The following is a 25,709-nucleotide window of genomic DNA, read 5'->3' on the forward strand; positions in this document are numbered from 1 at the left end:
CTCCCCGCCCCCCAGGTGACCGAAAGAAGCAGACGAGCTCCGTTACAACAAACACACAGACTTTTCAAATTCCTTGTGTGTACCAGGATTTTTACACACCAAGGACTGCTTAAGATAATCCAACCTTTTCTGGCGCCGTGTGCTGAATTTCGATAGTCCTTGGTTTCAGCTGTGAGAGCCCTCAATTTCCTTCCTTCCTTAGCTCACTTTTTGAGGTTTACTGGGGCTTGAACCTGGTGCTGTAAGGACTGTGGGGCAGCTCAAAAGACTGGAGCAGGGCGTTGTTGATGAAATGGGTTTTGTCTATGAGAAGAATTAATTATCAAGAGCTTGCATCCGTAGGATTTCGTTCCTCAAATACAGCTTGGAATCCGGAGTTGCATTATTCCTATTCTAATTTGATTCACCTCCCCAGAAGTAACCAAGTTAGTTTAGAGCTATTCCAGACCCTCTGAATCCTGCTGGTTTCTAGAACAGATAGGACTTGGGACCGACAGCTGGTTACCTCTACATTATTTAAATACAGGATTTAAAGATACTTCTTTTCCTTAACTGTCACTTCCATTGTGCTGTCCTAAAATCTTTTTATTGTGCATTATATGTAATTTAAAAATTGTCACTAAACCCCATCTCGAGTTTTCCAGCCCAAACTGGGAAGAGTTCTATAGTGTACTTTATTCTTGTGTGTTTCTTTGGCTCATTTAGTTTCACTTCAGAATTACTGTTTTGGGAAGTGTTTGGGGGAAGGAGCCGAATCTCTGTTCATTATTTCTTGTGCTGGGTGAGACTAAATAGACCATGGAAAGGGATGAGACAGAGATTGGCTATGCCGAATGAAACAATGAGGCTTTCTTTCTGGGATTTAAGCATTAAAACGTTTCCTGAGATCGGAGAGGAAAATATGTCTGTTCTGCTTGGCAGGTTCTAGCAGAAAATCTGACTCAAACTGCCTTTGGGAGGGGTTGGCTAGCCGGCGGGTCCCGCCATCATGCTGCAGCATCATCAGAGCCCTCCACCAGCATAAGTTGGGCAAAGGTGCATGGCCATCTCTACAGCAGGTAAGGCAATTCCTGGCTGAAGTGCTCAAGGGTTTGCATGGTACCATTTTACTATTGGATGCTCCAAAATTAGATGGTGGGTTGATTCAACAGGTTGTCAAGAATAGTCAGATCACCCCCACCACGGTGGCTGGCTTACTGGGCACTCAGCCAGGTAGGAAATTCTTAATGTTGTAAAGGTCCCAGCAGGAATGCCCCGTGCCCCTTTGCTTTCCAAGATTAGTTCACATACATTGCAAATATTTTCCTGCACAGGGCTGAGCAGTTAGCTTTCCTTTGGTGGGAGAACTTGGCTCTAGGGCTCGTCCATGAAGGAGGAAGAGATTGGCAGTTTACCCAGGACTTGGGTTTTAATTCACGTAATTCTTTTTTCTCCACGTCAGGGTCTCCAGCAGTCCTTTGTGCACTCTCTGGAGACTTACCGGATATTCCAAAAGGCCGCGCCCTTTGACAGGAGGGCTACGTCCTTGGCATGGCACCCGACTCACCCCACTACCCTGGCTGTGGGTTCCAAAGGGGGAGATATCTTGCTCTGGAACTTTGGCATAAAGGACAAACCCACCTTCATTAAAGGGGTGAGCAGTTCCCTGTGCCAGACAATAGTGCTAAAGACGGAATGAAAGGAATGTTGATGTCATCCAGTAATCTTCAGTAAAATGATTGGGATCAAAAGTAACTGCGGGCATTTTTAAGCATGTAAATGGTGGGATACTCAAATATTTATTAAATGCCTTCCCTTAAAATATTAGAAGGTGTAGACCATCGATTACTCGTGGAATCTAAGCCCCATCTTACTCTTCAACCTCATCTTGTACTACTGTCTTTCCTCACTTCCTATACTTTAGCTACACCAGCTGTTTCTTTTCCTGAAACTGGGACTCTGCACTTGCTGTTGCCTTTGACTAGAATGATCTTTCTCGTGGCCTTCTCATGGCTGGCTCCCTTTTATTCAGGTCTCTGCTCAATATACCTCTTCAAAGAGCCTTTCACTGACTATCCTACTCATAAAGTAGCCCCCACCCCACCTGATCATTCCCTATATCATTACCCTGCTTCACATTTCCCCCAAAATGTTCACCAGTATTTGAAGTGTTTTACTTATATGTATGTCTTTGTCCACCGGAAAGTAACCTCTGTAATGTCAGGGACCTTGTCTTTCTGGTTCACCTCTATGTCCCCATTGCCTAGAATGATATTTGGCCTAGAGTAGCCGCTTTATATTTGCTGAATGAACAGGGGCTTGAGGTGTAACTGGGCAGATGGGATGTACACATACAAGGAAACTAACAATACAGATGCTAAATCCTGTAAAACATGGAAGAAGAACCCCTTGTGAATCAGAGTTGATGGAGAAGACTTTCTGGATGAGTGAGAAGTGAGGAAGAGCAATATTTAGATAAATGGAAAGAAAAGGAGGAAAGGCAGTGTGTTTGGGGCAAGGTTTGGCATAGAGTTTCTAGGGATGGTCTTAATCATGCTAGTGTTTATCATCAATTGCTGAGGGGTGAGTGTGTTGGCTCTAAGACCTTTAGCTTGCCCAGCTGGTGGCTGACACTGGAGGACTGTATTGTGAAAAGTGACGCTCTGGGTTTAGAGCAGGAGTCACAAAGTCATATACCCGAAGAAGCCAAACAGTTAAAAAAAAAAAAAAAAGAATGATGTATGGTGGTTGGGTTGGTGGTAAACTAGAGATGGTTGCCATGTAAGAATGCAGGTCCTTTGATATCAGATCTGATTTTTTCAAATGCAGGTCCTTTGATATCAGATCTGATTTTTTCAAATGCAGGTCCTTTGATATCAGATCTGATTTTTTCAAATGATACCTGAAATCCTGATTTTTTTTTAATGAAATGTCCTGATTCTTAAAAAAAATTGTAAAATATACATAACAAAATTTACCATCTTAACCATTTTTAAGTATACAGTTCAGTGGCAGTAAGTAAATTGTGTAATCAGTCTTCAGAACTTTTTAATATTGGGGCTAAATAAAATTAAACACACATCTGAGCTGGATTCTGCATTAGCTCACCATTTTTCCAACTCTGGTTTAGAGGTAGAGGAGATAAGGGGAAACTCAGGATGAGGTCTCCTAAATAGAAGTGTTTGGGGAGCGGCCCATCAGAAAAGGCCAGGTTAGACAAGCTTGGGAAATGAGGATTCAAGGTGTCAGATAGGTGTTCAAGAAACACATGCTGCTTCTGAGATCCCCAAGGAGAGACGAAAAAGAAAGAAACAAGTGCTGGAAACCAGAAGAAAGGCAGCCAGAGGAGTGCTGTGGACAGAGCTCAGTGGGTTTCCTGCCAAGAGGTAGCTTTCAGTTGAAGTCAGAACCCACAGCTCAGGCAGAAAGAGCTTTGTATTTTCCAGGAATCCATGACATGGAGAATAGAGAGCTTAAGTGTGGAGATGGTAAGAAGTGGTCTAACGTATTCTATGGGAATAGCCTCCTGACAAAAGGAGGGTGACAAGTACTTTGAACTTGTACCAGACTGAGACTGTTATAACACCAAGCTCTCACCAACTGAGCTGACTGGCCAGCTCTCTGCATCACCTTTTATTATAATGTGCACGTAACTAAAGTTTCCTTACACCGTAATGGAGATTGGTCTGGGCATTTGGATTTTGTGACTTGCAGGACGCAAGGTTGGTGCACAGGAGGGATGTGCTGGTCTGGAGAACTATCTGTTTTTACTCCCAGATGGTAACAGCAGAAAGTCGATTTGAGACCAATTACTTATTTTGTTATTACTTTAGTCATATGACCTTGGCTCTGACCTTTACATCTTTCAGGCCCTCGGAAATGTATTATATTTTCAAAATTAAGGTAGCTTTATTTTGTTTTTTATCATAAAAACAATCTATGCTCATCATAAAAAATTTAAACAATACAGAGGAAAGTATAAAGAATAAAGTATGATCTGAAATCCCCATTTTCAGCACCTCTCTGTGCAAGTATACACTATTACACACACCCATTCTTCTACTTCCATTATTACATACATATTCTGTCCTAGAATCTTTTTGTGGTTTACTTATTATGGCAGATATTCTAGTTTAATCATCTCATACCAGAGGATGACCATTTAAAAATATCCTATAATTTTCTTTTTTTGTAATGCCTTTGGTTTTGGTATCAGGGTAATGCTGGCCTCATAAAATGGGTTGGGAAATGCTCCCTCTTCTGTTTTCTGGAAGAATATGTGTAGAATCGGTATTCTTTCTTCCTTAAATTTTTTGTAGAATTTACTAGCAATGCCATTTGGACATGGATTTTTCTTTCCTTCTTTTCTTATTATATCTTTATGGAGGTATAATTGACGTACAATAAGCTGCACATATTTAAAGCATACACTTTGATGAGTTTCGACATATGTATACAGCTGTGAAGCCATCACATTAAAATAATGAGTATATCTATCACCCGCAAAAGTTTCCTCATGCCCCTTTGTAATCCACTTATCTCTACCTTCTGTCCTGTTGCCTGGAAATTACTGATCTGATTTCTATCTCTACAGATTAATTTGTGTTTTCCAGAATTTCATATAAATGGAATCATTGAAAATATACTTTTTTTTTTTTTTTTTGGTCTATCTTCTTTCAGTATAATTATTTGAGATTTATCTGCATTTTTATGTGTATCAATAGTTTTTTTTTTTTTTCTGAATAGTGTTCCGTTGTATCAATATACTACAATTTAGTTATCCATTTATCTGCTGAAGAACATTGGATTTTTTTCAGTTCTTGATTGCTACAAATAAAGTTGTTATGAACATTCACATACAAATATTTGTGTGGATATATGTTTTCGTTTTTCTTGGGTGAACACCTAGGAGTGGAATAGCTGTGTTGTAGGGTAGGAATCTTTTAAAGGTATTTTTTAAATGAGAAATAAAACTTATATTTACCCACATATTGCCATTTTCAGTGCTTTTCATTCTTTTGTGTGATCCAGATTTCCTTTTGGTAACATTTTTCCTTCTGCCTAAAGAAATTCCTTTAACATTTCTTGTAATGCAGATTGGTTGGTGATAAATTCTTTCTACTTTAGTTTGAAAAAGTTTTTTTATTTTTTGTTTATTCGTTTGTTTTTAATTTTGGCAGCCGAATGGTAAGGGGATCCGAATCCTTGACCTTGGTGTTATCAGCACTGTGCTCTAATCATGGAAAAGTATTTTGGGGGAAGATATTTTGCTGGGTATAGAATTCTATGTTCATAGTTTTTAGAAGATTAATTTTTAATTTTTTTAAAGTGTGGCTGCAAAGGTATTTATTTATTTATTTAAAGATGACCAGTAAGGGGATCTTAACCCTTGACTTGGTGTTGTCAGCACCATGCTCTCCCAAGTGAGCTAACCGGCCATCCCTATATAGGGATCCAAACCCATGGCCTTGGTGTTATCAGCACCACACTCTCCTGAGTGAGCCACGGGCCAGCCCTGTATTTATTTTTCAATAGACAAAAATTTTATATATTTATCATGTGCAACATGTTGGTTCAGTTTTTCTTCTTTCAGTTCTTTAAAGATGATTTCAGATGAGAAGTCTTAGTCTTATGTTCCTCTGTGTGATTTTTTTTTTTTCTTCTGGCTGCTTTAAAAATGATTACAATGTGTCTTTTTGTGGTTTCTGTATGTTTCTTCTGTTTGGGGGTCATTGAGCTTAAATGCATGGTTTTATAGTTGTCATCAAATTTGGAAATTTTTATTTTTATTTTATTTCTTCTTTTTAAAAAGATGAGCGGTAAGGGGATCTTAACCCTTGACTTGGTGTTGTCAGCACTACACTCTCCCAAGTGAGCTAACCGGCCATCCCTATATGGGATCCGAACTCGTGGCCTTGGTGTTGTCAGCACCACACTCTCCTGAGTGAGCCACGGGCCGGCCCCAAATTTGGAAATTTTTAGGCCATTATTTCTTCAAATAGTTTTTTCCACCACTCCTTCCTTCCCACCTTCTCCCCCTTCCTCTTCTTCATACATGTATGTTAGGCTACTAAGTATTATCCTGCATGTCACTGATGTACTGTTAATTTTTTGCCTCCCCCCCCCCACCATTTCATCTTCTGTTTCTCTCCTTATGTTCATTATTCCTCTTATTTCTTGAACATGTAGAGTATATTCATAATAGTCATTTTAACATCTGCTAGTTCTATCTTCTGTGTCATTTCTTTCTTTCTTTTTTTTTTTTTTTTTTAAGATGACCAGTAAGGGGATCTTAACCCTTGACTTGGTGTCGTCAGCACCATGCTCAACTCACCCAGTGAGCTAACCGGCCACCCCTATGTGAGATCCAAACCCATGGCCTTGGTTTTACCAGCACCACACTCTCCTGAGTGAGCCATGGGCCGGCCCCTTCTGTGTCATTTCTGAGTCCATTTCTACTGATTGAGTTTTCTTTTGGTTATGGGTCATATTTTCCATATGAAAATATGAAAAATATGCCTGGTAATTTACCAGGCTTTGCATACCTGGTAATTGCTTTCTTTTTTTTTTTTGGTGGCGGGCTGGTGATGCCTGGTAATTTCTGACTGGATATTAGACATTGTAAATTTTACACTGTTGGATGTTGTGTCTTGTTGTATTCTTTAAAATATTATTGGACTTTGTTCTGGGATTCAGTTAAGTTATTTGTAATCCATTTGATTCCTTCAAGGCTTGCTTTAAAGCTTTGTTAGAGTAGTTAATATATTATTTTCCTATTGCTACTGTACCAAATTATCACAGACTTAGTGGCTTAAAACAACACATTTATTCTCTTACAGTTCTGGAAGTTAGAAATCTGAAATCAGTTTCTCTTGACTAAGGTCAAGATATCAGGAGGGCGGGTTCCTTCTGGAGGTCCTGAGGGGAGAATTTGTTTTCTTTTTCCAGTTTTTGGTGGCTGTATGGGTTCCTTGGTTTGTGGCCTCTTCTTCCATCTTTAAAGTGATTCATTCCAATTCCTGCATCCATCATTCCTTCCATTGCCTTCTCTTCTGACTCTGATTCCTCCTGTGTCCTTCTTATAAGGACCATTTTGATTCTATCCATCCCTCCCAAATAATCCTGGATAATCTCCACATCTCAATATCCTTACTTAATCACATCTGCAAAATCCCTTTTGTGACCTAAGGTAACACTCACAGGTTCCAGGGAATAGGGTGTGGGCATCTTGGGGGGATGATTATTCAATCTGTCCCAGTTACAATGGGTCCAAGGCAGCCTATAGTCTAGGTCTAAATTGTCCCCTTTGCCCTGGGGCAACACCCTTTAGGACTCTGCTCCATGCCCTGTGTGTTAAGAGTCTTTTCTTTCTGGATGGTGAGAATACAAACTGTTTTGAGAATTTCTCTCATTCACTTCTGGTGTTTTTATTTCCTCCAACCTTGGGTAGTTTCCTCACACACATTTACACATTAGTACTCAGCCAAAGCCTAGAGAGGACCCCTCTGAAAATCTCCAGAGTGCTCTCTCTGTGCATCTCTCCTCCCCAGCATTTTGCCCCACAAATTCTTGTCATGCTGGCAATTTTGTCTCCTCAGCTCAGTGAGACTAGTAGGCCACTTGGCTCCTCCCTTCCTATGCTGCAGCCTGGAAACTCTCACTAAGCAGTTAGCTGGGCAGTTGCAGGGCTGCCTCCTTTCTTTCCCTCCTGTCTTGTGCTGCCTACTGTCCAGTGTCTGAAAACCTATTTCATGTGTTTTGTCCAGTTTTTTAGTTGTTTAAGGCAGGAAAGTATATGAGGGTACTTCAGAAAGTTTATGGAGGCTGGCAGGTTTGCTTGGTTAGAGTGTGGTGATGATAACACCAAGGTCTGGGGTTCAATCCCTGCACTGGCCAGCAAAAAAAAAAAAAAAAAGAGTTCATGGAAAAATAGAATTAAAAGGTAATACAAATTTTTCTAAGAATTTTTGGAATACCCCTGATATTTAGTTTCTGATACTATCATGGTTGGAAGCAGAAATCCACATTTATTAACTTTAATAGTTTTTCTGAGGATTTTAGATTTTTTTTCTACAAAGTTTTATCATCGACAAATAATGAGAATTTGATTTCTTTCTTTATTCCTCTACTTTTTCCCCCTTATACCATTGGCAAACACCTCTAGTATACTGGTAAATAGTGGCTTTAGCAGGTATCCTTGTCTTGTTCTTGATCATAGAAGGTTTTATATTTCATCAAGTAGGATTTTTACTACTTTTTTATTGTGATGGTAAGACATACGTAACGTAAAATTTATCATTTTAACCATTTTTAATTATATAATTCAGTGGCTTTACATACATTCACATTGTTGTGCAACCATCACTACTGTCCATGTCCAGCACTTTTTCAATATCCCAAATAGAAACTCTGTACCCATTAAACAAAAACTCTGTATTACCCCTCTCCCCAGCTCCTGGTAACCAGTAATCTGCTTTCTACCTCTATGAATTTGACTATTCTAGGTACTTCATATAAATGCAATCATATAGTATTTGTCCTTTTGGATCTGGTTTCTTTCACTTAGCATAATGTTTTTTGTAGTTTTTTTTGTTTGTTTGTTTTTAAAAATTTATTTATTGAATCAAAATTGATTATATATATTTTTGGGGTTGAACATTGAGATATGTTGATCAAATCAATATTACTAGCATATATATTGTTACAAATCATAATTATTCTTTATGCCCCTTGTCCAACCTCTCCCCTTCCCCCATTCCCTCCCCCCTCCCCACTCTAATTACCCTAGATTTCTCCTCTCCTTCTGAAAGAATAATGGTTACTCTGTTGATTTGTTGCCTGGATATGCCCAATGCTGAAAGGTGTGATCAGGTCCCCTGATATTACCATAGAGCAGATGCTTCTTCTGTCACTCTGAAATGGGCTTTGTGGAGAGAGACATCCTCTTCTTTTCTTTTTCTCTGCTGGTGACTCTCCTTGTTATGAATGTACTCCAGTGGCTGGTGGATGATCTGCGTGGTGGTTGTGGTATCTAGCCACCTTCACAGCAGCCATGGTTATTGTGGTGGCTGTGGTAGGCCACAAAAAGGAGGTGAAGTTTTTGGCATGCTTCTTGGCGCTGGCACTGTGCCTGATTCTGGGGTGTGTCTGGTCCCCTTCTCCATGCCTTGGGTCCCCAGGTGGGCCCCGAGGCACTGGCGTGGTGTGCCTGGTTGTGGGAGGAGGGTCTGGTCCCCTTCTCCATGCCTCGGGTCACCAGACAGGCTAGCATAATGTTGTGAAGGTTCATCCATGTTATAGCATGTATCAGTACTTCATTCCGTTTTAGAGTTGAATAATATTCCATTGTAGGGATATATACCACATTTTATTTATCCATTCATCTGTAGATGGACATTGGGGTTCTTCTCAATTTTTTGAGGAACTGCCAAACTGTTTTCCAAAGCGACTGTACCATTTTACATTCCCACCAGCAGCATAGGAGGGTTTCAGTTTGTCCACATCCTTGTCAACTCTTGTTATTGCCCACCTTTTTGATTGTGGCCATCCTAGTAGGTGTGAAACAGTACCTCATTGTGGTTTTGATTTACATTTCCCTAATGACTAATGAATGATGTTGAACATCTTTTCATGTGCTAGTGGCCATCCATATACCTTTGGAGAAATGTCTGTTCTTTGGAGAAGTCTTTTGCCCGTTTTTTAATTAGGTCTACTTTTTAAAAAATGTATATTAATCACAATTATTTTAAAGTCTGTGTCTAATAGCTCCAATATCTGGATCTTCTGTGTGACTTCCTGTTGTTGTTTTTTTTTCCTCTTAGTTATTGGTTATTTAGTCTTGTCTTCTGATATGCTGGATAATTTTAGATTGAATGCCAAACGTTGTGTAAGAAAACTTGTAGAGATACTTTGAAGTTCTAAGTGGTATTATTTTCCTACAGAGAGAATTTATTTTTGCCTGGGGCAAGCAGGGAGGGTGGGAGCAGATCATCTTAACCTGACTACTGATCGAAAGTATTTGAATCTTGACTTCAAGTGAGGGATGGTCTGTTTCCAGTGTACCCTTCTTTTTAGGGTGTCAGAGATCCTAACTAAAAGCTGGATTTTTCCGAAGACCTGTCCTTCTCAGCAGTTCTGAGCTCCAGTTTTTGTCCTTGCTTTGTGAAACTGACAAAACCTCTCAGCTGCTTAGCCTTAAACCACCACTTCCTGTTCAGCTTCTATGCAGTTAGGTTTCTTTGCCTCCAAGCCACAACTTTGTAATTTGCATGTGTCTGAAGAGAAAAAGCAGCATCAGATGTCAGCCTTATCTTTCTGCTTCTCTTCTCTCTAGGATCTTGGTCTTCAAGTCCTTGCTGCCTTGATAGCCCTCCATTGCATTCAGAAACTTTTCTTTAAAGACAATTTTATCTAACTTTTCTAGTTGTTCTCAACAGAAGTTGGTCTGACACAAGTGCACCCACCATCACTGGAATTGGAAGTCTCAAATAGTTTGTTTTTCTATACTTTGTCCGGGTTTTGTTAGTCCTTATCAGTGCAAGAGTTGGTCATAACCACCTAGTCCACCCATTCTAGAAGGAGAATACTCAAGCATTTTAACTTAAAATATTTGTGTGTGTGTTTATCACTAATTCTCTGATAAAGAGCCAATCCTTCTCTTGGAGTAGAGTCCACCAGTTAAGGTTCATCTGGTCTTAAACAACATCCATAATGTATTCTTTATAGGGTATAGTTTCCATGTCTTTATTCTTTTTTTTTTTTTTTTTTTTTGTCTTTTTCGTGACCGGCACTCAGCCAGTGAGTGCACCGGCCATCCCTATATAGGATCCGAACCCGCGGCGGGAGCGTCGCCGCGCTCCCAGCGCAACACTCTCCCGAGTGCGCCACGGGCTTGGCCCTAGTTTCCATTTCTTTAAAGTGGAGACATAATTTAAAGATACTTGTGAACCAATCTGATTGCAGATTCTTTTTAGATTTTTATTATTTACCATCCTAATCTTTTATAACTATTTCACCCATATTTAATTTGACAACTGTTATTTTTAGCAACTAATTTTTATCTAGTTTTTCCAAAGCATTCAACATGGCTTCCTTAGAAATAACAATGGCCTTTCTTTTTGCATGTATTTCATCAGTTTATAAGTTTAATAAAATTACATAATTACAATAAACAGTACAACTGGCATGAACAGGCTTGAGAACAAATATAACTAACCCTTGGTTTGGTAAGCATAGAACTCAAATGGTAGGAGCAGAAGATTGTCTTACCAGTAGCAAGGGTTTTGGCACACCATGGACATTGGTTAAAATGTTTTATGGGGGAATGGAATGTGTCAGTAAGTTGAGTTAAGTGGTTGTTGTGTAGGACACCATGTACAGGTCTATGAGGCTGGGGTAGAAGGAAGGAGGGGTACAAGGAAGAAGTGGAAAAGTAGCTTGTGGGGATGTAAAGTTCTTAAAACGGTGCCTGACATGTATAAGCATCTATTAAGGGTAAATCATTGGTATTATCATGATTATTTCATAATTATTATCTGGGATAATAGGAAGCACAGATTTAATTCCTTCCCTAACCCAGCCCCACTGCTCTGAGCCCAACGTCTTCTTTATTTATTTATTTTTTTTGGCGGGTGGACAGTACAGGGATCTGAACCCTTGACCTTTGTGTTACATGGCAGCACTTTGACAAACTGAGTTAACCAGCCAACTCCTGAAGCTCTTCTAAAAAGAGCACGGTGGGAATAACAAACTATGGTACATCCATACAATAGAATACTTCTCAGCAGTAAAATGGGATGAGCCATTGAAACACACAACAACTTGGATAAATCTGAGGCATTATGCTGAGTGAAATGAAAGAAGGCAGTTGCCTGTGAAAGAGGTTGCGGATAGTATGAGTCATTTACATGATGTTTTATAAAAGCAAAACTATAGTGGCAGAAAACAGATCAGTGGTTGCCAGGGGCTGGGGGTGACAGGGGCTGTGATTACAGTGGGAGAGCACTAGAGAGTTTTGGGGGGTGAAGGAACTCTTCTGCATCCTGATTTTGGTGGTGGTTATTCAAATCTATACATATGTTAAAATTCATAGATCTGCATACGAAAAACAGTCAAATCGATGATATGTGAATTAAAAAAAGTATAGGTAAGGCCTGACAAAATAATGAGCATGTGGAGAGCATCCTAGTGTCCAGATGTCTAAGCTGGCTTGGCCCCAAGTGCCAATTGACTGGTGTTTTCTTGTTTTTTCTTTTTTTTTCCGACTGGCATTTCTGTCAGAACACAGTACGTGTATGCGGGCCTGGCTCCTCACTTCCTGGCCCACTCACTCACTGGCTTTTTCCTTCCTCACATCAGATTGGAGCTGGAGGGAGCATCACTGGGATGAAGTTTAACCCTCTTAATACCGACCAGTTTTTCGCCTCCTCAATGGAGGGAACGACTAGGCTGCAGGACTTTAAAGGCAACACTCTCCGAGTTTTTACCACCTCGGACACCTGCAAGTGAGTAGTTTATCTACTAGGGGAAAGGGCTTCTAACCTCTAGTGTAGTTCTGGCCAGAGCAGCCAGATCCTATTTCCTTTACCCAAACCTGGTGCAGGGAAGAAAGGACAGGTATTACCTTTCCCTCTTTTTCTCAAACTCTTTGGCTGCTCTTACTTTGGTCGAGGTGGATTACTGCTTTGGGAAGGTGTTCTGAATCCTCAGCTCTTATCAGTGAAGTAAGGGCTTCTGCTCTTCTGTGAGTCATACCTATGTTAAACTAGACATTGACTCTCACTAGACAAGTCAACATGGTGTTGGCCTAGAAAGCCATTTAGAAAATGGAGCAGAAACTAAGGACTTAAGACTTAATTCCCTCCATTTACTGGAGTGTGATGATCTGACCAATTCCTTGGTGGGAAGCTTAAATGGACAGAATCGAGTCCGGAAAGTACTCTGGATTCTGCAAGAGCAAGCGGCTGGAAAAATTACAAAATGCTTGTCACTTTGATTTCTAGAGACACAATTTTAACTGCTCCCTAAGGAATTAAGTGTGGGTGTGGGGGTCGAACTAGTGCTGGATGTTGCTCTGGGCTGCCCCCACTGGAGTAAGAAATACATGACCAGTTAGGTCAGGTGACTGGATAGACTCAGCTCCAGGTTACTCTTCCAATGGAACCTTCCTGTTTAAAGATATTCACAGGGAATGACAAAAGGTAGTGGAGCGTGGATTTGAGGGTTTGAGAGCAAAAATGTGAATCTGAGTTCTCCTGGCTGGACATCAGGATTCCTGAAGCACAGCCCGTATCCATTCCCCTCATTCTCAAGTAGTTTGGGAGAGATGAACTTTTGGGTTGTATATGCTTTTTCCCCTAAATGCTCAGAAGGGGGCAGAAGTTCCTTTCTAGCCAGCTCTGAGGAACATCCAGGTAATCCCTGTTTGGTTTGTCATCTCCTTTGGCCCACAGTGTGGAGAGTGGAGGGAGAGAACAGCAATGAGGCTTCCTCAGAACCCGGGCCATGGGGGGCGAGCAAGCCTGGGGACTTGCCTTATGGCTCTATGGTTGGCTGCTTCAGGGACTCTTACCAGCTGAGGCTCCTGGGCCCAGCAGTAGCTGGCCAATTTTTGAGCCTTGTCACCCCATTCCCTCTGTCTGGCTGGTAGACAAGTCTAAGTGTTCCTTACTGGGAATCCATGGCAAGATAGTTATTCATTCATTCGACAAATATTTACTGAACACCTGTGGTGGGTTAGATGCTGGAACTGCAACAGTGAATAAATGGACCTATCTCCATCCCCAAGAATCTTACCACACAGTCTCTCTCTCCAGCATCTGGTTTTGCAGCCTGGATGTTTCCGACAAAAGCCGAGTGGTGGTCACAGGCGACAATGTGGGGAATGTGGTCCTGCTGAACATGGATGGCAAGGAGGTGTGTTCTCTAGCCCGGGTCCTCCCTGTCCCTTCCTCACCCCCACCTCGGTTCTGCATCCCAACCTGAACCGAGCTCTTCTCTGCAGCTTTGGAATCTCAGAATGCACAAAAAGAAAGTGACTCATGTGGCCCTGAACCCATGCTGTGATTGGTTCCTGGCCACAGCCTCCGTAGATCAAACAGTGAAAATCTGGGACCTGCGCCAGGTTAGAGGGAAAGCCAGCTTCCTCTACTCGCTGCCGCACAGGCATCCTGTCAACGCAGGTGTGATATCCCAGACCTCATCTTTCCTGCAGACCCCATCTTATCTGACTGCTTCCAGGGTTTTCCCTCAAAGTTTGGAAGCTGCTAGGTCAAACCTTTACCCCTGATAGCATCTGCCATGCTGATATCTTGGATGCTTTCTGGCTCTGGCTGCCCCCATTGGCTGCTGAGTTTCTAGAATATTTTTCTTTACAGCCCAGATTCACTTCTTCCCTTCCACTCCTATCTAGGGAGGAATGGGAGAGAGGGTGCCTCTGCAAGAGCCCTGTAAAGGCCAGGACAATGGGGGGCTCATGGTTCCTTCAGCTCAGGGGCTTTTCATTTTGCCAGCTTGTTTCAGTCCGGATGGAGCCCGGCTTCTGACCACTGACCAGAAGAGTGAGATCCGGGTTTACTCTGCCTCCCAGTGGGACTGCCCCCTGGGCCTGATCCCGCACCCTCACCGTCACTTCCAGCATCTCACGCCCATCAAGGTGAGTGATGGAGGGAAGGAAGCTCACAGAGGGGAGCTGTGCTCATGAGGACGGCCCAGGTCTGCCCAAGGTGGGGTGAAGGGACAGACATGGTAAGACTGCAGTCCCAGATCTCTTCTTGCCCTTACATAGAACAGTCCCTTTTCCCTTTGGCTCTCTCTGCTCCTTTTCCCCACTTCTGCAATCCCATTTTACTGAGTTTTCTTTATGTCTCTGTGATCAGCCCCAATCTCACTGGGGGCATTTTCTGAGATTTTGACTTTCTGTCTGTCCTGTCAGCTGCAGTTACCTGTGTGTGCAGTTGATCCACAAACCAACCCTCACCTTCTCAGTTTGTCCTGCAGGTTTAGGTGGCTTCTGTAATAGAAATAAGTCCCTTATTATCCCATCTTTTCTCAGGTTCTTGTTAATGGCTTCTCTGTCCTGTGTCCCCAAGATTTATAGCTTTCAAATCCTTTGATTCATTCTTGCCCAAGCCCCCCAGCAGCCTGTGCTCTACCAGTTCTGCTCTAGTTGTTCATATTCTTTTCCAGACTACAGATCTTCTTCAGATCTTCAAGTCTCATGCCAGGCCAGTGTAGCAGTGGGGAACACCAGCTTCAGGCAGTCAGACACCCCTGGGTTAGAATCTTTGGTCAAATTACTTAAGTTTTGGATCTCTGCTTCCTCATCTGTAAAAAGGGAATAGTAGCATCTTAACTGGTGGCTGCTGTCAGGATGATCAGTGTACTTAAAGCACTTGGCACCGTGCCTAGCACCTGCTAAGTACTCAGTAAATGATGATCTAGTATTGAGTGCCTCCCACGTACTCAAATCAAATCTAAGCTCTTAATAAATAATATCAAGAGTCCTGCACCAGTTGGTGTTCCCATTAATCCATCTGTCCTCATCACTTACTTTGTATCCAGCCAGGCCAACTTACAGCCTCCCATGTGTGATTTGTTTGTGACTTACTTCCAAGCCGTCATGTGTACAATTTCGTCCTTTCTGCTAACCACGTCTTTCCTCCCTCAGAACTTCTTTGAGAAATTTAATTAGGAAAATCCCATCCAATTCTGTCATTCCAGTAACTGCCAGATTTGTTTTGAGTACAGTAATCTGGGGAACAAGGGTTTCCTCCCCCTTTTAGCCACTAGTGATTTTATTTATTAATTTAAAAAAAATTTTTTTTGGCAGCTGGCTGGTAGTCACTAGCCATTTTATACTACACTCAGTTTTTCACATTGATGGAGGAGAGATGGTAGTGAGTTACTTCAGAACTTATGTACTATTTAGTTCTGGTTACCAGAGGCTTTTTGCTGTGTTGTAGACTTACCTCTTAGGTTAATGCCTAGGTCAGGCTGATGTTAAAACATTTATCAGTTGGTATGATCTCAAGAAATGCAAAAGAGAGAGAAGGCCTGAAGGTATCCTAAGGGCTAGGGAGGCCAGCTGAGGATTAAAAATTTGCAATGGTGCATGCACACACAATTGAAAACCCTTCTTGTACTTCCATGTAGGCCTTACCTCCATTATTAAGTTGTTGGCTTGTTAGCAGCAGAGAATATTTTTGACGTCCCTCTTGAGTGTGTTCTGCATTTACTCTCCTGACCAGCCTCTCCATCTCCTAGGCAACTTGGCATCCTCGGTACAACCTCATTGTCGTGGGCCGATACCCAGATCCTAATTTCAAAAGCTGTACCCCCTATGAGTTAAGGACGGTTGATGTGTTTGATGGAAACTCAGGGAAGATGATGTGTCAGCTCTATGACCCAGAATCTTCTGGTATCATTTCGGTGAGGCTTGGGCCCTCAAGTGAAGGGAGGTATAGGGGATTCCATCTACCTTAATGACCAAAAATGACCAGAAATTAGTCCTTGTGTGGCCTTCTCTATCTCTGCCAATACCTTTACCCCCTCCTCATGCTGCTACTCTTGTCTCTGCAGCTCAATGAGTTCAATCCCATGGGGGACACGCTGGCCTCTGCAATGGGTGAGTAGGAGCAGGGTGTATCTGACTGGCCAAGCCCAACGCTACTTCCTGGTTTAACCTTGGGACATCCTCAGCCTAGCCTTGCTACATTCACCCAAGGGCAGAAGCCAGTAAAGATGGCTAACAGACAGTGGTCTCTTTGGCCTAGGCCCTCCATCACTCTTGCTTTGTCTTGGTCATGCCAATGCCTGGCTGATGTCCAGTTTCCTAGAATTTCCTAACCAAATCCTAGGTTCCCCAGGCTAGCCCCAAGCCCTCAGAGACTCATAATAGAAGGTTTAAGTCAGACTGCTCTCACTTCTCCTAGGTTACCACATTCTTATTTGGAGCCAAGATGAAGCTGGGACACGGAAATGAGGCACACTAAAGAAGGTGTGGGCCAAGCAAGGGGCTTGGAGCCCACCAACGGGTACACGTCCTGGGAAAAGAGGCAGTTGTTTGTTAAAGGGCCAAAGTATCCAAGTCTTAGGGTTGGAGCAGGGGCACTGTAGATGGGGCTGGGACTGGGACACTGGCATGTTACTGCTCTGGTCTTAGCTCCAGAAACTTCTCCAGAGTTGGCGACCCAGCTGCCCCAAGGGTCTCTGCTGTATCTAGCCTGGAGCCAAGCTTAGCCTGGAACCAAGGTGCTTTTCTCCTCTCTCACGTGTGGTGGCAGAGTGCTCAGGTGGTATGTTTGACTTATGCTCACTATTGACATGGCCAATAAAACCATACCCAACTGAGCTTCTGAGTGGATCTTTCAGCAGCAACCTGGTCAAAGGGCTCCTTGCGTCTCAGAAATGAAGAAAAGGCACAGAAACAGCACTAACAGTCTAAAACTTTCATTCTCTGGGAGCGGCCTCAGCCCTAATCTGGGCCACAGTCAAGAGCTGTCAGCTCACAACCTGCATTTACCTCAGATCCCTGGAGACCCCAGCCCAACTGACAGCGAGAATAATTTCATAATTCTGTAGGACAAATCACTCCCCTTCCTCCCTCCCTCCCTCCCAAGTACAAACACCCTTCCAACTTGCTGAAGCTGAAGAGGTGACAAAGGTGTCTGAAGCATTATGTCTGACTCTAATGGTAGCTTCAACTGGACAAAGGAAAACTTGGCTGGCTGCTGGGTGCTGGGTGATCCGGTTCCTTGGTAGCCAATGTTTGTACCCCCAGTGTTGTGCAATTTTTCCCACTAAAATAAGAACTGACAGGCAAGACTGTGTCCTCTGATCCATTTTCGAAGGACTCCGGGCTGGAAGGGAAAGCAGGGCTTGATGGAAAAGCAAAGCGGATCCAGCATCAGCTCCATCGTTTTTTTATCCCAGATTCCGAGTAAAACCTGAATACTTTGTGTATCTCAGGTCCATAGGGAGCATGGAGGAGCGAGATCCTGTTTGGGGAAAGCCAGTGTCCAGAACAGTACTTGGTAAACATCGGGCATGTGAATGCTGAGTGACAGGTGCCATGGGCCAGGCCAAGCCCCACTCATTCATCTGGGCCAGGGTGATCAGAGGCAGGCCCAACCCAGCGTCTCCTGTCCGTGGGCTAGGGAGCAGCAACAGTCAAGAGCAAGGGCCCAGCCCACCTCCCCTAATAAGCAGAGGGAAGGGGGCTGAGTGGTTGTCAGGCATGGTCCTCCCCATCTGCAACGTGGTGGTAGCCGGGAGGCTGGGCCTGCATCCGGAAGAGAACGGTGAGGAGCAGCACTATGAGGAGGAAGAGGATAGAGCCACACACTGCCAAGGCCACGACCACCTCTGCACGTGGGGGGAGGGGAAGAGAAAGGCAATGTCAGCGTTCATTAAACAAGTATTTGAGCATCTACAATATACCATGTACTGTTCTGACACACAGGGTATACAAGGGTGGTCAAGACAAAGTCTCTGTCCTCAAGGAGTTTACATTCTAGGAGAGGAGATCCAGTAACAAGCAAATGATAGGAATGAAGTTAATGATGAATGCTATAAAAAAAAAAAACAGAGCAAGGTAGGTCAGGGATGGCATCACTGAGGAAGGGAGAATTTGAATAGAGGCCTCGAGTCAATGAGTAAGACATGCAAAGACCTGAGAGAAGAGTGTCCTGGGGCAGGGGTGGCGGGTGCGCAAGAAGCAAGTGTAAAAGGCCCCATGTAGGAATAAGCTTGGCATGTTCCAGGATCAGCACGAGAGTTAGTGTCATGAGAGCAGAGTAAGCAAGGGGCAGGTAGGAGACGGTAGGGGACCAGATCAAGCAGGCCGGGGAGACCATGATAAAGAACTTGGACTTTATTCCACATGTGAAGGGAAGCCACTGGAAGATTCTGAGAAGGACAGTTATGTGAACTTTTATGTTTTTTAAGAATTAACTCTGCTGTGCTTAGAGTCTGGTAGGGATAAGGACAGAATCAGAAAGAACATTTGGAAGTTTTTAAGGGGTCAGCAAGAGGGAACGGTAGATGGACTAGGGAAGCAAGAACATGTATTTGAAAGGTTAAGTTGATAGGATCTGCTAGTAGATTGGATGAAGAGTATAAGAAAGGGTATTCAAGATAACTCCTAGAGTTGTACTATGCAACTAGTGACTAATGTGGCATTTACTAAAATGGGGAAGCCTGGAAGAAGAGCAGATTGAGGGGGAAGAACATTTAGTTTTGAACATATCAACTTTTAGATGCCGTATTTGACATCCATGTAGAAACATGAAGTTGGCAGTTGGATATATATCAAACTACATAGCTCAGAGAAGAGGTCATGAATCTGCAAGTCATACATAAAAACAGAACTTGGCATGGAGATGGTATCTAAACCATGAGATTGGATGAGATCACCCTGGGAATGGGGATAGATGGGTAAAGGGCTGGGGACAAGTCCTGGGCCATCCATTGTCTAATAGGGAGGGAAAGCCCATAAAGAAGCTGCCTGTATGGAGAAAAACCAGGATAAGCCAAGTATTTAAGGAAGGAGTGACTGATTATGTAACACTGCTGAGAGGTAACAGACACTGACTAAGAACGGATCACTGGCTTTGTTAAGAGGAGGTCATCGGTCTCCTTGGCAAGTGTGGCTTCAATGCAGTGGAAGGTGATACAAGACTGCCTAATGTGAGAATAAGAGAGTGGGCAGTGAGGAAGCGAAGGCAGAATCTAGGTAGTTCTTTCAAGGATTCCACTCCAGAGGAACAGAGAAACAGTGATAGCTGGAAAAAAATGTGGGCCTCAGAGGTCTTTGTGAGACTTATGAGATGAGAGTGTTCCAGTATAAAGGGAAACACTGAGGTACCTGAGGTCCTTGTGGGGGAGAGAAGAGATGGGCCCAGAGCGTAAATGGTGAGGTTGCCCCTAAGTAGTGGCTTAGTGCAGCCAGTAAGCTGGTAGATCTGGTGGTGGGAGAATGAGACAGTTTTCTCTTGGTTGCTCTTATTTTCTTAGTGACATAACTGGGGGCACCACCTGAGGTGAGGAGCAGGAAGAAGGTGTAAAACGATCTTGGGGTAGGAAAGGGAACTGTCCAGGGAAATGGAGTAGGACAGCTGGAAGTGTGACAGCTCTTGAGATTTGTGTATGTGAATTTCAAGTTGGTCTGGGACTTGACTAGCACAGAGGCAGGGGCAGCTCACCTGTGTCTGCAGCACCACTTGCCAGCTGGCACTCCTGCTGCCAATCTTTGGGCACCACAGGCTCTGTGAGACGAAGGAAGTCCTGCAGGGGGCAGCGGTGAGGGCAGCCAGGCAGGATCAGCGGCCAGGGGTCCTTATTACTCTCATTCCGAAAGTACATCTCCACTGAGAAATTCCTGAAGGTTGACAGGAGGCAAGATGGGAGCTGCTCACCATGCCTGTAACTGAGTCCTTGGGCTGCCCTTGGCCACCACCCAAGTGCCCCTGCAGAGGACAGACTGGTAGCTCCACTCACCCATTATCTTCCTGGTACAGTTCAAATATGTGGCAGGAGGCGTAGGGGGCTTGTTCACCGTTGTAGACATCCAGTGCCATTTGCAGAGCAACCAGGGTAGTGTCGTGCTGGAAGGGAGAGGGGGTCCCCATGAGCACTGCTCCCCTGCACTCTCAGGAACAGAATACGGAAGACATCCAGTTCCTTGCTTGATGTTAGCATCCTGGGGAGTGCAGGGGCTTACCGCAGAGTAAACCAGCAGCTTGGGGAGTGGGGAGGCAGTTGCCATTAGGGTCAGATTCTTCCGTATCTGAGCCAGCAAGACTCCTGAAGGAGAAAAGTCCCCAGTGTCAGTGGCTACAGCCATCACTCTTCTGATCAAACCTATCTGTGCTCCTCTCACCTCCTGCTAGTCCAGGATTGGGTCACCAAAGAACTCTTGAGGTCCATGGGGACCATGTAGGAACTCTACAGCTCCCCTGCTCTCTAAGAACTTGCAAATTTACAGAAGGAAGCAAGATAAAACAAGATAGATATCTGTATTTCAACACAGATGTAGAAACTGTCCATTTAAAAATGACCTACGAGGCCCTGCCCATGTTAGAAGAATTACTCCAGTTTGGAATAAATGTAAACTTAAGATTGCTTCAGAGCACACAATACAGTCTCCATGCCAGGCTAACTGCCATTGCAGGCTCTGACAACTACCGCGATGTCAGAAAGCTCTGACAGCTGGCACACCCGTGGGTGCTCAGATGAGGACACTGGCATGTGTATTACTCTCGCCTTCTCTCGAAGTGGCCCCCAGTGGATCCCTGGAGGTAGGTATTCATTTAGGAGAGAGAAGGCCTTCTGATTGGGTGAAACTTAAGAATAATATGAATGTCAGAAAAGAAGCATGCAAACCTGATTATGGTCATACAGTGACACACAACTAAGCATCGGGAGAATTGGGGACACTTGGGTGATTAATGGGATGAGGGAGGATCTGGTTTTGAAAGAGCAGAGAACATTGCGATAGAGAAGTAAGCATGTGAGAAGCCCCCAATAGCAGGCTTTTACCACTGCAGGGTCCTGAGGAGGGGAGTGACATGCTGCACTTGTCACTCACCCCCCTGAAGCCGGGCCTTCTCCGCCTGCTCGTAGATCCCGAAGAGGAAGCGGAAGCTGAAGTCCTTTAGCCGGCTCAGACGCTGCATGGTTTGGGGTGAGGCCCAGGGCGGCAGGGGCAGCCCATGTGTGCGCTGTGTATCATAGCAGGCAGGTTAGCTCCCCAGGCCTAAGCCAGAGCCTCTCCCGGGGGTGTTCTCCCCACTGGGAAGGTGCTTGTGTGTGTGAAGGAGGGAGGGAGAGGAAAGGTGAGGTGAGGGCCTGGAACCAGTAGACATGGCAGACAGCATGGAGGCTGCAGGGTACGGGAAAGGAAGCTCAGGCATGAAAAGCGAGACTCGGCAGAAAGGAGTCTGACATGACAAGAGCCCTGGGTGGAGAGGAGCAGGAACTGCTGACAGTTAATAAACCATTTCCCACTCTGAGGTCCTTTTTCACTCGTGAGGGAAATTCCCATATTTCACAAGCAGCGGCTTGCCTGGACCTCTCCAGTAGGCGTGATTGTGTCCAGGCACTGTGTTCTACTGTCCTGGTGACTTGGGCCTGCTGAGCGGGGAGAGAAGAATAATAACACCAGGCACCCTAGCAAGCTCACCTCACAGAAGAGTGTGTCATAGACATTCCAGACGGTCTCCAGTGTCAGGTCTGTAAGCCCTGTCTCATTGGCCACCATGTCCAGAAATTGCTATGAAAAATGGATCAGGGATCAGTCCTGCCCTGGGGAAGGGGCAGTCTGATGACCTCCTCCCCAGCCTCCACTCACTGCATTCTGAATACTCTCTTTCTGATACTCTGATGTCCGTCGAGTCTCGTTCTGCAGCTGCTCATAACGGGGACAGGGGCCCAGTGGGAACTTCAGCAGCTGCAGACCGAAGGGGGAAAACAGGCAGAGATGGAGTCTGGGATCAGCAGACCCATGGCCAGACATGTCCCCCTCATCACCTCCAGGGAAGGATTAGCTAGTCTTACTCTGTCCTCAGCGATGGGCACAGTGTGGACAGGGATAGGCTGCCACGAGATGTTTGGGTTGAAGCGCTGTATCCCATTGGGAGGGAAGAGTCCAGCTAGGTTGGCCTCTGCACTCATGAGAGTACGGTCAAAGTCTGTGCTTCGCACATAAACCTGCAGAGATAGCAACACGAGTCTCACCTGTATGTGTGTGTTGTGGGGGAGAGCTTTGGCCCCTCAGTGAGACCCCAGGTGGAGAACCTGCTCTTGACAGTTACCCCACAAATTGTGAACCCAGTATGCATCTGGCCCTGTCCCCATCTCTGGCCTTCCCCATCTTTCAAAGGCCCAAACACTTAGCTGGGGTTGTCAGCACTCTGTGAAGAACTCCTGTGGGAAAGGACCTCAAGTGCCCCTTCCTCCCAGTCAAAAGCACTTAGTCAGTAAGGCTCTGTGGTCTGTCTCCTTTTAAAACAGCACCTGTCTCCCAGTCTAGACTAAGGTCCTTGAGGCAGAAACTGTCTCCAATCACTCCCCAGCCCCCCTTTATAAACTGGCTTAGAGACCAGGGAGAAAAAATAAGATAAAGAACAGAGATAGGGGCCGAGCCCGTGGCGCACTCGGGAGAGTGCGGGGCTGGGAGCGCGGCGACGCTCCTGCCGCGGGTTCGGATCCTATATAGGAATGGCCGGTGCACTCACTGGCTGAGTGCCGGTAACGAAAAAGACAAAAAAAAAAAGAACAGAGATAGTGTCTTATGAAAAGGGAGAAGGAAGCTGAGGAAGGGTGAGCTGTGGATAGCTGGACCTCAAGGGAACAATAACAACATCTAGACACTCTTGAGACAGCTGTGGCTGAGTGGTAACCAGAGGAACAGCTACCCACATCCCTGGGGTGGGGAGAGGACCTCAAGGAGCCAGCACATTTGCCAGTCTCCCATGACATTCCCTATCTACATATGTCTTCCCTGCCACCCTTTATCTTGGCCCTGTGTGGCGCACCATTGCATGCAAAGTGCTAGCACAGGGCTTGGCCCTTAGCAGGTACTCAGTGAGTGTCTTGGATGGAAAGGCTGTTATTTCCATCAGAAACTACTCTGTCAGGCCCTTCCTTAAGACTGAGTTTGGGTGCTTGATCAATTTTGTCTCTTCCAAGCCAAGCAGGGGTAACACAGCTTCCAGGGCTATGTTCTAGACAGCCTTAAATGTCTTGTCCTGTAGTTGTAATTAAAAATGCAGGATGGAGGCAAGAATGCCCAGCCTCACAATTGGGCTCCCTGAGAGTAGTTAATGAGGATAGCAGATCCCATTTCCCTTACCTCTTAAACACCCAGACTCACCTCCTGCCGGTGGTAAGAGGTGTTTAGAAAGCCATGGTAGCGCTGCCGCAGTGCCTGGCCCAGCTCCCAGTGCTGTAGCATCCCCTCCTGTGGGCAAACACAAGGGGTAAGAAGGGAAGGTTCACCAACCCCACGGGGTTTAGGCACAGTTGCTTTCCAGGTTTACCCCTGGCGGGAACTAGGAGTAGATTAATCTGATCCCAGAAGTCATTTATTAGGTGGCTGGTTGTGCATGACGCTGTCCTGAGCACAGGATAAAATAAGGTTCAGATATCTGGTCAAATTCAGAACCCATAAGGGCAGCACCTATAAAGGGCAGTTTCATGGGGCCCCAAGTTCTGTAGCCTGTTTAGAGATCACAAATTCTACAGCTCATCCTGAGGGAGGGCTGACTTCTGACCCACCTTGGTGAGTTGACCAAACCCCTGGGGCCATTCCTCTTCCTGATAGGGGTCCTTGGGATATGTCTTCACTGGTGAACGGTCTCCATGTCGGTACAGCTGAGGATAGAAAATAGTTTCCCTATATACGTCAGAAGGGTCTCCTTGATGGGTACACAGAGCCTACCTTTGCCCCATGTTGGGGAAGGAAGCCTCACGCCCTCTGGGAAGCCTACCCACTGCAAAAGCCCCCAGTTCGGGAGTCAGTAACTTCTTCCAGGTTCCAGAGATTCTAATTTGGCTAAGCAATGTCACTAGAGACCACAGGCAAAGCCAAAGGTGTAGGTAGGTAAGGGTGGCTGGCTGGTTAGCTCAACTGGTTTGAGCATGGTGCTGATAACACCAAATGTACAGGTGGGAAGGGAAAAGAAAAGTGAAAGCAACGTATATGGAGGGAAAATTGAAAAAAAAAAATCACCAAAGGCTTCTTTAGGAATGTCTCTTAACCGTTCAGTTACATCCCTGTCTCAGGGCAGACTCACCCCGACCTACCCCCGATACAGAACTCCTTACCCTGCCCTGCCCCCAACAAATAACCCTGGGCTCCACATCAGTTCTGAACCTAGCCCCCCAAATCCCCAGGCCAGTCGTCTCCTAAACCAGCTCGTCCTGGAGACCCCCGACCCCCAGCACAAGCCCCGCCCCTCCCGACACTAGCGGGCCTTTGCCCTTCTCGCTCTGGCGAACTCTTTGGTGACCACGTCTCATTACCAAGGTAACGAAGCGTAGACTCCGGGCCTGGGTGGGGGGCATCACCATCAGGTGCACGCCAAGAAGGAGCTGGAGAAGAGCCGCCCGGCTCCAGCTGGACTGTCTGCCCGCCATCGCCGCTGTGATCTGTGCAGCAAAGTCGCTGGAACCCGCTGGGGGCACCTGCAGCAGCCGCCCGGACGCACTCGTAAGGACACACGGCGGAAGTGCGCTCGCCGCCATCTTGCTTAAGGAAGGTCAGGGACGGTGACAGAAGGCGCAGTCTGGGAGGGAGTGCGTGTAGGAGGTTCGCGATCGGGCGGTGACGGAGGAGCGTGGGAATGTAGCGCGACCTCGCGCGGCAGAAAAGGCTTGAAAACCTCGTCTTGGTAAAGAGGGCCGTGAGCTAGCTTTTGCTTCTGCCCTGGGAGACCCCTACCAAGGTGGCGTTTGCACTGGGCGGAACCATGGCCAGGAGAAGGAGCGCCCACTCGGATCGGGCCGCTGCCGGGCCTAACGCCAGAGCCAGAGTGGGTCAAGAATTGGAGCCGGGGGTGGGGAAGTATAGGGCGCCCCTCTGCACGCCCTGCGTTCGCGTGGAGTTTGAGCCTTGGTCCTGGCCCTGTTCCCCGGGAGAGGTCTTGTTTGGGGTGCAGGACACAGCGTGTAAACCGCCCTTTGGACTCCCTGTGTCCTTGAGGTTGGTCCCATTCTAGCTAGCCTACTGC

General features: G+C 45.3%; 2 protein-coding genes across 7 annotated transcripts in view; one reads left to right on the forward strand and one right to left on the reverse strand.

Moving 5' to 3' along the window:
• Nucleotides 1–17,328, forward strand: part of DDB2 (damage specific DNA binding protein 2) — a 34,187-nt gene extending 16,859 nt beyond the window's left edge. For 5 of the 6 annotated variants that reach the window (XM_063092503.1, XM_063092501.1, XM_063092500.1 and 2 more), the window contains 9 exons: nt 922–1,058; nt 1,442–1,633; nt 12,337–12,482; nt 13,794–13,893; nt 13,982–14,159; nt 14,490–14,632; nt 16,243–16,407; nt 16,558–16,603; nt 16,911–17,328. In XM_063092503.1, coding sequence (XP_062948573.1) covers nt 922–1,058; nt 1,442–1,633; nt 12,337–12,482; nt 13,794–13,893; nt 13,982–14,159; nt 14,490–14,632; nt 16,243–16,407; nt 16,558–16,603; nt 16,911–16,960 — 1,157 coding nt within the window. In that variant the 3' untranslated portion in view covers nt 16,961–17,328. The remainder of the gene's footprint in view (nt 1–921; nt 1,059–1,441; nt 1,634–12,336; nt 12,483–13,793; nt 13,894–13,981; nt 14,160–14,489; nt 14,633–16,242; nt 16,408–16,557; nt 16,604–16,910) is intronic. The other variant, XM_063092505.1, reaches the window with a different exon arrangement.
• Nucleotides 17,329–17,411: 83 nt separating this feature from the next.
• ACP2 (acid phosphatase 2, lysosomal) lies at nt 17,412–25,139 on the reverse strand. The gene is made up of 11 exons (XM_063092510.1): nt 25,003–25,139; nt 24,256–24,351; nt 23,852–23,938; nt 22,534–22,686; nt 22,328–22,426; nt 22,160–22,249; nt 21,566–21,698; nt 20,699–20,781; nt 20,476–20,582; nt 20,181–20,356; nt 17,412–18,342 (listed from the first exon to the last, which is right to left on the reverse strand). The coding sequence occupies exons 1-11, from the start codon at nt 25,114–25,116 to the stop codon at nt 18,209–18,211; spliced, it is 1,272 nt and encodes a 423-aa protein (XP_062948580.1). The 5' UTR covers nt 25,117–25,139; the 3' UTR covers nt 17,412–18,208.
• Nucleotides 25,140–25,709: the final 570 nt, after the last annotated feature.

The sequence above is a fragment of the Cynocephalus volans genome, chromosome 4, assembly GCF_027409185.1.
Source record: "Cynocephalus volans isolate mCynVol1 chromosome 4, mCynVol1.pri, whole genome shotgun sequence".
Taxonomy (NCBI): Eukaryota; Metazoa; Chordata; class Mammalia; order Dermoptera; family Cynocephalidae; genus Cynocephalus; species Cynocephalus volans.

Excerpts from the sequence above, each read along its gene's own strand:
- ACP2 (XM_063092510.1), bottom strand. The coding sequence starts at position 25,116 with ATGGCGGGCAGACAGTCCAGCTGGAGCCGGGCGGCTCTTCTCCAGCTC. Across the intron at positions 24,352-25,002 it reads GTCTACGCTTCGTTACCTTG|CTGTACCGACATGGAGACCG; the intron begins GTAATGAGACGT and ends TTCTATCCTCAG. Across the intron at positions 20,583-20,698 it reads AGCTGCTGGTTTACTCTGCG|CACGACACTACCCTGGTTGC; the intron begins GTAAGCCCCTGC and ends TCTCCCTTCCAG.